The sequence below is a fragment of the Ceratotherium simum genome, chromosome 7 (assembly GCF_057802395.1).
Source record: "Ceratotherium simum simum isolate JZ-2026a chromosome 7, ASM5780239v1, whole genome shotgun sequence".
Lineage (NCBI taxonomy): Eukaryota > Metazoa > Chordata > Mammalia > Perissodactyla > Rhinocerotidae > Ceratotherium > Ceratotherium simum.
The window spans coordinates 10,764,610-10,777,426 of record NC_141906.1 but is presented as its reverse complement, the minus strand read 5'-3'; the positions used below and the strand labels follow the sequence as shown (position 1 = coordinate 10,777,426).

Here is a 12,817-nt window from a genome sequence, read left to right as displayed (position 1 = left end):
AGCCCCTCCCTGTGAGGCCATCAGTCTAACACAGCGTAGGACCCAGTTGTCTGCAAATCCCGGCCCTGCGCCTGCTAGCTGTGTGACCCCAGGCAAGTCGTTTAGCCTCTCTGTGCCACAGTGCTCTCGTTGATAGAAGGGGTTAGTAATAGTACTCTGCCAGTCAGAAGTGCTCAGCATAGTGAGTGCGTGAGAAATGGAAGCATGCGTGTGCATGGCACTTCATAGTTTGCACAGTATTCTTTTTTTTTTTTTTTTTTTTTTAAAGATTTATTTATTTATTTTCACCCCAAAGCCCCAGTAGATAGTTGTATGTCATAGTTGCACATCCTTCTAGTTGCTGTATGTGGGACACGGCCTCAGCGTGGCCGGAGAAGCGGTGCGTCGGTGTGCGCCCGGGATCCGAACCCGGGCCGCCAGCATCAGAGAGCACGCACTTAACCACTAAGCCACAGGGCCGGCCCTGCACAGTATTCTTACGTCTGCTATTCGGTTCAAGCCCTGCATTAGTCCTGGGACTTGGACAGAGATTTTTTTTTTGTCTCTGTCTTTCAAAAGAGGAAAATTGAGGCTCAAAGAGATAAATGACTTGCCCAAAGTCGTAAAAGTGAAACTTGAAGCATCTGGGATTAGAGTTCAGGCCTCTGGCTCGAATTCCAGGTTCTGAGCCCTCAGGCTGTGGCACTCACCACCTGCCATCAGGACCCCTCACATGTGATCCTGGGGCCCATGGGGCTGCAAGTCCCTCCTGCCCTGCAGGGCCTGGAAAGCAAAATCCTTCACTTCTCATCCAGCCCCGGGGTTCATGCCAGGGCCTTAGCAGTAATGGGAGCTTGCGACAGCTTTATTGTTGAGCCTGGAGGCAGCCTGAGAAGTTCCTGGACTTTCAGCACCCACGTGGAGTAATCAGCAGACCTCACGCACAGCTGAGTATCCAGGAACCAGTTGAGCAGCCAGCTTTCCAAGAGCTGCTTTGTTTCCTCCGTCCTGGGCAATGGGAGACACAAGATGCTGTTGGAGGCCTGTGGAGGGTGCGGAGGGGGCACACCCACGTGCACGTGTGTGATAGTGCCTGTTAACGGCTTCAGTCAGTGTCGTTTCTGTACACTTGGCTGAGCCTGGCGAATATTTGACTGCTTTGTGACATGTAGCGGCACTGAAGGTCTTCAGAGGCGTTCAGGGCAATAAGAACTCGAAAAGGAAGGTGTTGCGCCCCTTGTGACTGGTATTTCATTTAACTGGAGTGTGTAGGCTGCAAACTCAAGCCACCAAGTTGAAATATAGGTGTATTGTGAGGGCAGAGAACAGCAAGATACTGGGCAGTCCCTCGACCAGCCCCAGATCATTAGTTGGCAGTGTCTGAAGATCATTAATCAATGGCAGCATTTCCATTCTCTCTATCAAATGTGGCTTTCCGAAGAAAGCTATGAAAGATTTCGGATCTTGGCAGTGGAATCTCCCTAGGTAGATGAATTCACTGCCCTGGGTAAATTGACCATAAGTTAATCTTTAGTCAAATGGATTTCTTAGTACCACAAACCCAAACAGCCACCCAATCATTCATATTTTCTTGGGCCAATGGAAGCATCTCCCACCTGCTGGATTCTGGCAGGCAGTTTCATTTCATAAACCTCTCTCCTCTGTTCTCCATCAGTGGCTTCCAGAGACTGCGGAATGCCCAGCATCTCTGGGAAACCCACACTGCTCAACAGCAGCAGAAGGAATTGCAGGTTGAGGAGCTGCACTGTTCCCCCCTCTTTCTGCCTCACCTCTGACGTCTCCCACTTGCTTTTTTGCTCCAAATATATCTTCTCGCGAGGGACAGGGAGTGACCTTAGCGTACACTTGGAGGAACTCATGGGCTCTGTTGAATAAAGGCTTCCCCTGCCCAAGGAGCACTATGGGGAGGGAGAGACTATGCTCTAGCCCCTTGTTGGTCCTCCTCATGGATGGACAGTGCTAACACCCTGCTCCTTTGGACCTAAATTTCAAAGAAGGCCTTGTGGGCATGGCTGTGAAGGTGGGGCCTGAACTTCCTTCCCGTCCTGGAGAGGTTGCCGGTGGAGCTTATCGTAAAGGAGCATTGGGTCTCTTTCCTACCAAGAGCAAGGCCACAGGTTGCAAGGATGTGGGGATGGCTGTAGAACAGCCCGTCTGGGGCAGGGAACAGAGATGTGCCACCATCTCATGAGACTTCAGTTCAGTGTGAGGCAGGAAAAGTTGTTGCTTCCTTGTGCTGTGAGGTTTTTTGAAGGATAATCTTTCGAGAGCACGAGAGCCACCAGAGAGGCAGCCAGAGTTAGCATTTTACCAAATTGCTCAAAAGTGAGCCACCCTGCCCCAAACCTGTGACCTCATCGTCCTGAGGAGCCCTGGAGTCCCCAGAGAACCTGCTGATTCATGACGAAATCTGGTGTGTTCTTCGTGCCTCTGGTTTTGAAGGAAAGTTTGCTGACTTTTACCAAGGGCCTGCTACTCACCAGGCGCTGTACTTGGGGCCTGACGCGCGTGGTAGCGTTGAGTTCTAATAGCTCAGTGTGCACCTTGTAGACGAAGAGACCAAGGCGCACGGGAGTTCTTGACCCTTACCCAAGTTCACTCAGCGGGGTATGATGAGCCAGTGTTGGATCCCGGGTCTGGCTGACTCCTCGGTTATCTCAGGCTGTCCTGAGGACCCCCAGAACTCCACCCAGAAGCCTCAGGTGGCTTAGGGAACCAAGTATCGTGTTTCATATAGTAGACTTCTACAGGAGATTTCATTTGACAAAAGGATTCTTTTATTTAAAAAACAATTTAAGATTCCCTGCTCTCCTTCCTGTTACCTTGAGTCCATGCTTCCTGTGTGCTGGGCACTGCAGGCTCATCTACTCCTTACCTGGCCCTGCCAGGTGAGTGGAGCGGCCCTGAGGAAGCACACTGCGGTTCAGAGCAGGTAAGCCCTTGGCCACGGTTCAAAGCGAGAAGAGGTGGAGTCCCCAGAATGGGCTCTGACAGGGCTGCCCCGGGGTGGTGGGCAACAGGGAGACCCTGCTGCAGTCAGGCCTCAGGTCGGCCTCTGGACAGCCCCTCCAGAGGCACATCCTTGCCTTGAGGAAACGTGGCATCGCCCCCTAGTGGGTACCAGATAACTTTGCAAGTTTTGAGTCTTCTCCCACTAAGAATAGTGTGTGTGTGTGTGTGTGTGTGTGTACACGTTGATGCCTCCACGTGTGATATATATGTGCATCTTGCAGAGTCCAAAGGTCACAGTGGCCCAAGTTTTAGTTTCCAGTGTCTTGGCCGCATGTTCCTAACATATGGCCAGGCGCCTCCTGTCTGTCTGTCTGTCTGTGTGTCTGTCTGTCTATCTATCCAGCTGTCTCTGCTGCTTCCCAAAGCTCCCTCAGGCCTCTGCAGGGGGGCTGGGGAGCTTCATGATCTTTCCTTTGCTCACCACGGTGCTCACCCAGCCTCTTACCACCTGCACTTGAACATGCCCAGCGGCAAGTGAGGAGGCTCGTAAAAATATGTTGTGTTCTCGCAGGTGATGTTTGCATGCGCCTGGTGTGCATTTGTCTTATGACTCAGTCCCCAGTCCTGTTCCCCTTGGAGTCGTCCTTGTGAACGCTTGCCAAAGTGTCTGAAGTCGACAGCGTAACTCAGCAGGCCTCTGTCTGCTTGGTGAAGGGGCAGGACGGAGGGCTATTTATCAGATCACCCAACCTGCTCTGAGTCCCTGGGAAAGTCTCCCATCTCTAGGCCTCAGGTTCCCCATCTGTAGTCTGAAAAGTTTGGACTAGAAGAGTGTTTTTTCAGGCTGGCTTCTGTGGAGCCCAAAAGTTCCTCAAACTACTCAGTGGTGGGGTCAGGAGAGAAGAGCAAGTATCTAAAAACCACTGGGCCAGGTTCTCTCTAAGGACTTGATGAGCTCCAAATTCCAGCCTCTATTATTCTGCAGCTCTGAGTGTCTCCTTCTCCAGGCTGGAGGATGGAGACAGAAGCAGTAGCTGTCAGAAATGAGGGTCTATTCAGGTCACATGTGTGAAGTCTGGCTTGGGAAAGGCAGCTCCATTCCGCAGGGAATTCCCTTGGAGGGAGAAGCTTCTAAAAGTTACAGGAATGTTTCTGATCTGGAACAGGCCTCTTCGCTTCTAAATATCCCCCATTGCTTGTGTTCCCTTCCTCCCTGACACACACCTTCACGTGACCCCTTCCTGCTCAGACTGTGAGTTGCCTTTAGAGTGCCAGACTGAATTCTCAGGCCTGAGACTCACCACTGCCCCAGGTCAGGGAAGACTTAGCAACAGACAAGGCAGAGCTCTAGACGGGAGAGGTGCTAGCGTCTGAGAAGGCGATGAGGTCATGGGAGGCTGTGCATGTCTTGAATGGAGGGGGAGGCAGCCTCGATAGAAAGAGATGGATGGGCCCATCTGCAGTGCGGGCAGGGCAAGCAGCTTCCCTGATGGAAGTCATATGTAAAGATCAGAGGTGGCTTAGGCAGTCGTGAGACAGCTGGAGGGGACAGCAAAGCCAGCCCGGTTGGCGTGTCTGGTGGACAGCCTGGTCTGCATCCCCCTGCTCCGGTTCTGGCTGAGTCCTGTGGCTCTTGCTGATACCGAGTGGTTCAGAGCAGAGTTGGTTGGAGGGGCAGAGAGGGGAAAGGTCAGACCAGGAAGCTGGGTTCCTTGTTTGAATCCAGCTCTGCTCTGTAACCTTTCCCGACTGGCTCTTCTCTTTGGGTCCTGACTTCCCTATCTGGTAAATGAGGGGTCGGGATAGGTGATCCCAATTCCTTCCAGCTGAGGCAGACTATGACTTGGAAAGACTTGTGTTTGTCAGTTGGAGTTCAGCTGTTTTCTGCGTCAGCACCTGGCGCTCACTCCCTTCTCAACTGGGGGAGGGAGGAGTCCCAGCACGGCACAGGGAGCAGACAGACAGACGGGCTGTGGGCAGCTGTAATTTCACTCTGGAGCCCCGCTGCCGCCAGTGTGCTGCAGGAGCCTTTGGTCTTGGTACCCCGTGGTCCCCTGTGGAGGGGTGCCTTCCAGAGCCACAGACAGCACTGCCCTGGGGGCGCGTCATGGCCTGGCTGTGAGCATGGCCTGCCACATCTGCTCGGACTCCAGCGGTGCGTGGGCTCGGACAGACTCGGATTCCAGTGCTACGTCCTCTCCTCCCCGGGCCTGTCTCCTCATCTGGGAAACTCGGGGAGCAATGCTGCTTTTTGGAGTCAAGATATTTGTCAAGTGCTTCTCACGGTCCCTGGCACACGGGGGTGTTAGCGAGGGAAGATGTAAAGACTGCACCTAGCCACGTAATACACAAAGCCTCGCCTCGGGACGTGGGCAGCCTGGGCTTTTGTTCTTTAAAGAAGGTATATATTTCTTGAAATTGCCAGTAAGAATCACTAAAATCATTTTGTCATTAGATATTTAAGGCTTAAGAAAAGGAGGTTGGAGGCATAGTACTGGTTTTATAGAATTAAGTGTTAAGATAGTTTTCTGTTTTAAGAGGAAATGAGTTATTATGGACAATTTTGAGAACTACGTGAGAGAGGAGAAGCCCCCACGTGTAACCTCTGGTAACAGTTTACTGTTCTGAAAGTGACCAGTGCTTCTAGAGAGGAGCTCTGAGAGTCAGGCGCGCTTCAAGAAATGGGGTTTTGTGGAACCAGGGCCGTTCGTGTTCTCTGCCCGTGGCGTTGACGCCCAGCACCCGCTCTCTGTGCTGAGGGTGGGTGCACCCCGTGGGGTACTAGAGTCCGCTTGTGTGAGCTGGTGGTCAGCACCTCTTCCCACCTCTGCATCCCGGGATGTTGTGTGGATCGTTGAGGTGGTGGGAGTATTTACACCACAGAAACTGGCAAGTGCTTCAGATCAGGGGATGTTTCAAGTGGATCAGCTAGGCTCAGAGTTCAGGGTGACGCGGTGAGTGAGTGGCAGAGCCAAGATGTGAACCCAGGTCAGCCTGACTCCAAAGCCAGAGTCTTGACCCCAAGGTCATGCTGCCTTCAGTCTTAGCCCATCAAACTTTGTGTACCTTGGATGACTTCTTCCTTAGGATTCTGGAAGTGGAATTACTCCATCATGGCAGGCATAATGCTGGGTTTGGGGGTTTTTCAGAAAGCTGCAGAATCAGGGCTGCAGAAGAGGTCTCAGCCCACTTCCTGAGTGTTCCTTCTCTGCCTGGTTTTAGCTCTATGGAAGGCGGGCCCCCTGGGAGGATCCCGCCAAGTGGGTGATGGACACGTACCCTTGGGCAGCCAGCCCACAGCAGCACGAGTGGCCTCCCCTACTGCAGCTCCGGCCCGAGGATGTCGGCTTCGACGGCTACTCCATGCCTCGGGAGGGGTCAACGAGCAAGCAGATGCCCCCCAGCGATGCTGAAGGAGACCCGCTGGTGAGTTCTCAGCTCCCAGAGCAGTTCAGCATTCATTAAGCACCTACTGTATATTGGGCATGATGCAAGGCAGGCTGGAAATAGGGAGGCGACTGAGCCCCAGCCTTGCCTGGGAAGGCTGGACCCATCACAAGATTGAGGACGTTTTTGCCAATATTTTCTCCCATGATTTTAGTTTTTCACTAAAGCCTTTAACCCCTCTGTAATTTGTTCTGGTGTAAGGTAAAAGGTTAGGAATTTGATTTTTCCCCTTAAATTCCCCTACACCTACTGTCCCTACACCACTCGTTGCCCTCTGGTTTGAGAGCCACCTCGGATCATGTACTTTCCTGGTCCATTGATCTCGCCAATAGTAACTGAGCAGAGGCAGAGCTCGCTGAGGAGCAGAAGCCCACGCCAAATGCCCAGGGCACCGGCAAGGGAGGTTTGGGGGCAGGAGGGACTCACGGAGGTCAAGGGGGCCTGAATACAGGTCACATGGCCAGTGAGATGAGTTGAGTCTGGAACGCTGCCTGAGCTTCCTGGTTACTCTGCTGTTGCTAAAGGCCCTTTAAGGAGAACCTGGGCCAGTGACGGTAACACTGCAATCATAGAGCTCGCTGCCAACGCAGGACCGTACATAGTCACACTGTAAAATTAGAATAAATCAAAGCCCTGAAAAAGAAGGCGGGAGCATACACACCAGAACTTCACATGTTACGTGACCATTCTCATGCCTTAAATTTAGCCCTGAGCTCCCTTGGCAACTAAAGCGAAAAGAAAAACACAGCAAAGAGTATTATTTGCGTTCCCTAATGAAAGAGCATATTCATAAGAGATGCAGCAGGATTAACTGACAACTGATTTCCTCTTCTAGCCCTAGTGACCAATTTGACTTGCTAGATAAAAAATAATAATAATAGGTGCTGTGGGTTGTCTGCCATCCTCCTGACTGGTGGGATGGAGCTGTGGTCCTGTTGAGACTTTTTAAACAGGAGCTATTTTTAAATGGATTTGTTATTTGTGTTCCAATGCACAACCTAATTTGCGGTGTTTACAACAATAGTTTTACAGCAGAAAGGATCAAACTTTAAAAAGCCATTTTTAACGTTAACCATTGCTGAAAGCCAAAGTCATGGGGATATTTTTGTGGGCACAAGCTCATGAGGTCTTAGCTTACGTGAAAATAGAATTTAAGATATCTAGAGAACGAATAGCTAGCTCATCCCCAGACACTCTCTTCTTAACCAGGAATATTTGAGTCACTGATTAAACACACAAGGCGTTTAGATAAGACGTGGGGTTCTCGGAACAGTTACGCAGGATTCTCCTTCCAACCCCAGGCCCCCAGAAGTGAGCTGTGTCAGCCCCGCCAACCCTCCTCACTAAGTTAGATATTGGGGGCTTCTCCCAAGTCCCCTTCTCTCGGCCCAGGGCCACAGGTCTCTGTTGTGATAGCTCTCTTGTTTACTAATCTCTCCCCTTCATGGGACTGAGACCTCCAAGAGGACAGGACCTGCTTGTTTTTGTTCCAGACCATGTACTGTGGGTACACCGGGAATGTTTGATGAGTGAATAAATAATCCCGGCTGCCAAGGATTGTCCATTGCACTTCAGCCCCACCTCTTCCCCAGTTACGGCTATGCAGGTGGACACCAGCTGATGCTGCTGCTGTGGCCTGGCTCACCCAGGGAGACCCTGCTGGGCATCCTGGGGGGCAGCTGGCCAGTGAGCAGCTGGATTTCATGCCCTGCTGCACCATGTCTTGGCCTTAGAAAGACCCTATCTTCCTAACTTATTTGCCAGATAAAATATAAACACACACACAACTTATAAATAGAATAAGTTTTTAGTTTCCCATCTCCACTTCCAAAAAATGTCCAATAGACTATAGACCAGGGAAGATTCAAGGACACTGTCTTCGGACTGTTTTCTTTACATCAGACGATGACCGTGATGATAACAGATCACATTTATTGAGCACTTACTCTGTGCCAGGCCTGATACACATCATGTCATTTCGTTTCTACCCCAACCCTATGAAATAGGTGCTGCTGTTCTCTCCACCTTATAGGTGAGGAGCTGGTGGCTCAGATGTATTAGGTAGTTTGCCCAAAGGTTCCTGAATTGGAATCCAGGCCTCTCTGTGGCTCTCTTTGTGGCTGGTGCTGCCCTCCCCTCCTCGGGAAGGCTCTGGCAGGAGCTGGAGCACAGGGGGCTCAAGGCTGCCCTCCAGCCAGAGCCAGGAGTACAGGTGAGCTTGATGCTCATCAAATGGGGAGCATGTGCATCGGGTGTCAGCCATGCTGATGTGCAGGTTCTGGAAGCAGGGACACTGGGCTGGCACCTTACCCCAGGCTAAGGGCTATGCTTGAGTAAGGCATGCCTCTCCCAAATAAAAATAAATATCTTGTTTGTAGAGAACTTTCTATTTTGTTTTCAGTGCTCTGCATATATTAACTCACGCCGCACCATAATGTTATAGAGCAGGTATGATTATCATTCACATGTGACCAGTGAAGAAACTGAGGCACAAAGAGTTTAAGTAACTTGCCCAAGGTCGTGCAGCTAGTAAGTGGTGGAGCCTGGATTTGAACCCTGGAATCCTGGCCCAGAGTCCATGCTCTTGTCTGCTGCCGCCACGGTGGGCTGCAGTCCCTGGGGGAGTCTGGGGTAGGGGGCCTGAGCTTCAAAGACGCAGAGGCGGGTGGCTGACTGGACTGAAAGCTGCTCATTCTGTTCGCTCTTTCCCCAGATGAACATGCTGATGAGGCTGCAGGAGGCAGCCAACTGCTCCAGCCCCCAGAGCTACGACAGCGACTCCAACAGCAACAGCCATCACGACGACATCCTGGACTCGTCCCTGGAGTCGACTCTGTGACAGGGTCCCGGCTGTGGAGCCAGCCCACCTCCCCATCTCCTCGCCCCGCTCCGCCTACATCCTCTGCACCATCCTGAAGATGCCCTCCTGAGCCAGCCCCCGGCCACAGCCTGAGAGCTGCAAGGGACACTGAGACCCCTCATCCTCCAGCCTTGACCTGGGTGCCACAGCCCCGGCCAGCCGCCTCGGGACCACTTCCCTGCACAGTGAGACCTGCACTACCATCTGTTTTATTTTAATTGTTGTTTTGCCTTGTTGCTGTGACCTCCCTAAGAGACTGAAGATACTTCTCGGGAAAGGATCATCACTGTTGAAAGGAAAAGAATATAAAAAAGAACCCACCTGAAGCTTTGAAACCAAACAGCATCCTGCCACGAGCTGCCCAGAGACAGGAGAGGCTGGAGCGCAGTCGGAAACGTAGACAGCACGGCTTCCCCCCCGCACGGACCCTCCAGACCGGGTCTTCTGCCAGCGCCCCCACATCCACGCCAACCCGCCCTTCCACCCAGCCGGCCACAGACAGAACTGGTGCTAGCCAGGACACTTTTTGGTCCCTCAACAAATCACAGAGCTACAGTGCAGGGAAACCTTAGGAAAAAGCAAATCGTGCTTTCTGTTCAGTTTTTTAAATGGTGCTCTCCTCACCCGAGAGGTATTTTGCCTGTCCCAGATCAACCACCCCTTTTAGGTCCATCAGCCTCCGATTTACCCGCGACAGTGAGTGAAGGAGTGAGAATGTGTGCGAGCGGATGCGGCTCTGACGCGGAACAGCACGTGTCTGCTTCCTTCTTAGATGTGAGTGAGTCAGGTTCTCTTTCTGCCAACACTGTGTACAGTGTGAGTTAGTCTGCCTTGGAGAACTGATCACCCCTTTGAAAACAACATTGAGTTTCCCCCTTTCAGACTCTTTGATTTTGAAGATTCTTCTCCTTCCCCTCCTGGTCAGAATCAGTCCTTTGGTGAAAGTGAGGCCCGCAGGAGTTGAGTTTTGGTTTGGTCCTGCTGAGTTTGGGTTTTCAGTTGTCCATCCTCACAGTTCTGCACACTCGCCTCCCCTCGCTGGGGTTGGGGCTGGTCGTGTCCGTAAAGTGGACCAGGACGCCATCCCTACCAGGCCGATGAGCCGACCTTGCCTTTCCTTCCCATCCTCGAGGCTTCAGAACGCACGTCGACACCTCGAGCGCCAGCCCCAACCTCAGCCAGGGTGGGGAGGTCACCTCGAGAAATGCTTGCACTTTCCTCAGAACCAACAGGACGCAACTCGACAAGCGGGGCGCCCATTCCCTTCCAGAAGCTCCAGCCCCGGCCTCTGTCCAGACGAGCCTTGCCTGACCTCTTTGGTGCTGACCTTCCCAAAGCGATGCCTTACTGGTTTTGTACTAACCGTGTCCATTTCTGAGTGTCGTGCCTGCCTGGGGTCCGGTCCTTTGTTTCCCCATCAGCGCAAACAGGGCTAAGAAGTCATCTGCTCATTAGGAGAATGCAAGTCGCTGTGACTTTTCTCATCCATTAGACTCGTTTGTGTGGATGGGTGACCATGGGAAAAAAGAAAAAAGGAAAAAAAAAATCCAATTTTTAGGTTCTTATCAGTCTCCAGCTCACACCCTGACTGGACAATGATCTGTCTTGTGCAGGAAAAGGCAAAAGTTCCTCCAGGTCTACGTAACGTGGGTGAGACATGCCTGCTAGGATGTGTTTTCAACATACTGGTGTTTTCTTTACAGGGTGTGGTAAATCTTTGAGTTGTTTGTTTCTGTTTTATAAAGAGAATCCTTATTGGACCCCAGTGGGGGGTGTCTCTGTTAATGATCAGGGTTTTTATTGCATCTTTTACATTACTGTTTCTGAAGGTCCATCTCTCTACATTTTTTCTTACTTTCTTCCCACAAGAGGGTTGACCTGAAACTGCTCACATTACATTGGATGACACCATTTTCTTCCTCGAAAGGAAAAGGGGAATGCGTCCCGATAACTGGGGAAACCTGTCCATCCTGTCCCTGCTGTAACCTTGGTAAACTCAGACTCCTGCTCAGCCTTCGTGAGCCATCTGGGTGTGTGAGTGTGTCCTGTTCTGTTCTGTTTTTCATAAAATTTTTGAACCATATATTTAGCCTGTGACCACGGGCCACACCCTGAGCCTTCTGGTAAACCTGAAGAGTGGTCCTTCTCAGTTGATCTCCCAGCGATGACCTTACACGCTCATACTGTGAATTTGGGAGGAGGTAAAATTGACTTCTCCTCTCGGGCAGTTTTTCCAGTCACCTTGTGAGTAGACACTGCAGTATTGTTGGAAACTTTTTTTTTTTTTTAATGACGTCTTCTCTTCTCCCCTCTCCCCCAGACTTCCCTCCCACTGGGTCCAGGCTCAGGACCGAGACCTCTGTCCCCGGTGCTGCCTGACTAGTGACGGGTGACTTCAAGTGGTGTCACCCTCGTACGATTCGCAGCTCATTGTCCTTCCTACAGTCTCGGGAAGCAGGGTTGTCTGATGTGCACATTTCTTATTTTGGTCACATTTTACTTCTGTGTCACTCACCGTTGACAAAGTGACTTTGTACTCGTTTAGGGCTCTGTCCAAAATGCTTCCATTTTGCCTTTTTCTACAGTTAGGCTAGTTTTGAAATGTTTGAAATTCTATGCAACATTTATGTTGAGTTACCGATGGAAGCCAAAAGTTTTCTTCCCAAACTGCCAAGAATTATCCAGGCCATAAATGAGATGGGGATACTGTTTAATGTAAGGTTGGGGGTGGGGTAGGGGTGGGACAGGAACGAGATTTGCCCAGACCTTTGTTGTATCTCGGGGGCGTTTTTTATTTTATTGTTGATGCTTAAACTTCAAAATTCTGTGTATTCAAATTTGATCGTGGCAAATCTACTTCAAAAGGAAAAAATAATCTGACTTTGTGGATATTAAATGGAAGTTTGCTGTTTTGAGCTAGTTGTTTCCAGTGGAGCAGTTTATGAAATATGTTCTATAAGATGTACATTTTTTCATTGTAACATAGAAATTGTAAATAATTGATTAAAGTGCTGCATTTTGATGAATTTTTTCTAGCCATTTTTAAAGAGAAAACTAGGAATTAAGTATTTTGTGTACGGTATGTTCCCATCCTCCCTCCCCTTCCTCCCTGCCCCTCCACCGCTTCCCTCCCTATTTAATTTTCATTTGTCATGAAGTTTTTGGATTTGCCAATGATCTGCTGGAGATCATGCCCCACGTCATAGAGGATAAAGCTGATGATTGTACCAGTCTTAAATTATTCATGATTCAATAAAATTTATGCTTATTTATTCAGATTGGTGGTTTGGCTTTTCTGTGCTAGAGCCGGTCCTCCTTGGAGTTCGATTTCATGCCAAGAGGAAGTCATTCTGATTTGGTTGCAGCAAACGTTGGGAGAACCCGAAACATCTGCAAACCCACCTCTGCCACGATGTCATCCGCGTCCTACCTCTTCTCAGTTTCTCGTCTAAGTTATTGCCTCTTGTGTGGTGATTGTTAGAAATGCAGAACTCCAGGCTCGTCTCCAACTTGAGGAACCACTGAGGAGCTTGTGGAAATGCAGATTCTGGTTTAGTG

The 12,817-nt window shown here is 50.6% G+C and overlaps 1 protein-coding gene across 5 annotated transcripts in view; it reads left to right on the top strand.

Annotated features, from left to right (window-relative positions):
* NAV2 (neuron navigator 2) overlaps positions 1-12,537 on the top strand; it is a 697,375-nt gene extending 684,838 nt beyond the window's left edge. For all 5 annotated transcript variants that reach the window (XM_087433096.1, XM_087433094.1, XM_087433097.1 and 2 more), the window contains 2 exons: positions 6,175-6,378; positions 9,113-12,537. In XM_087433096.1, the coding sequence (XP_087289222.1) occupies positions 6,175-6,378; positions 9,113-9,238 (330 nt within the window). In that variant the 3' untranslated portion in view covers positions 9,239-12,537. The remainder of the gene's footprint in view (positions 1-6,174; positions 6,379-9,112) is intronic.
* Positions 12,538-12,817: the final 280 nt, after the last annotated feature.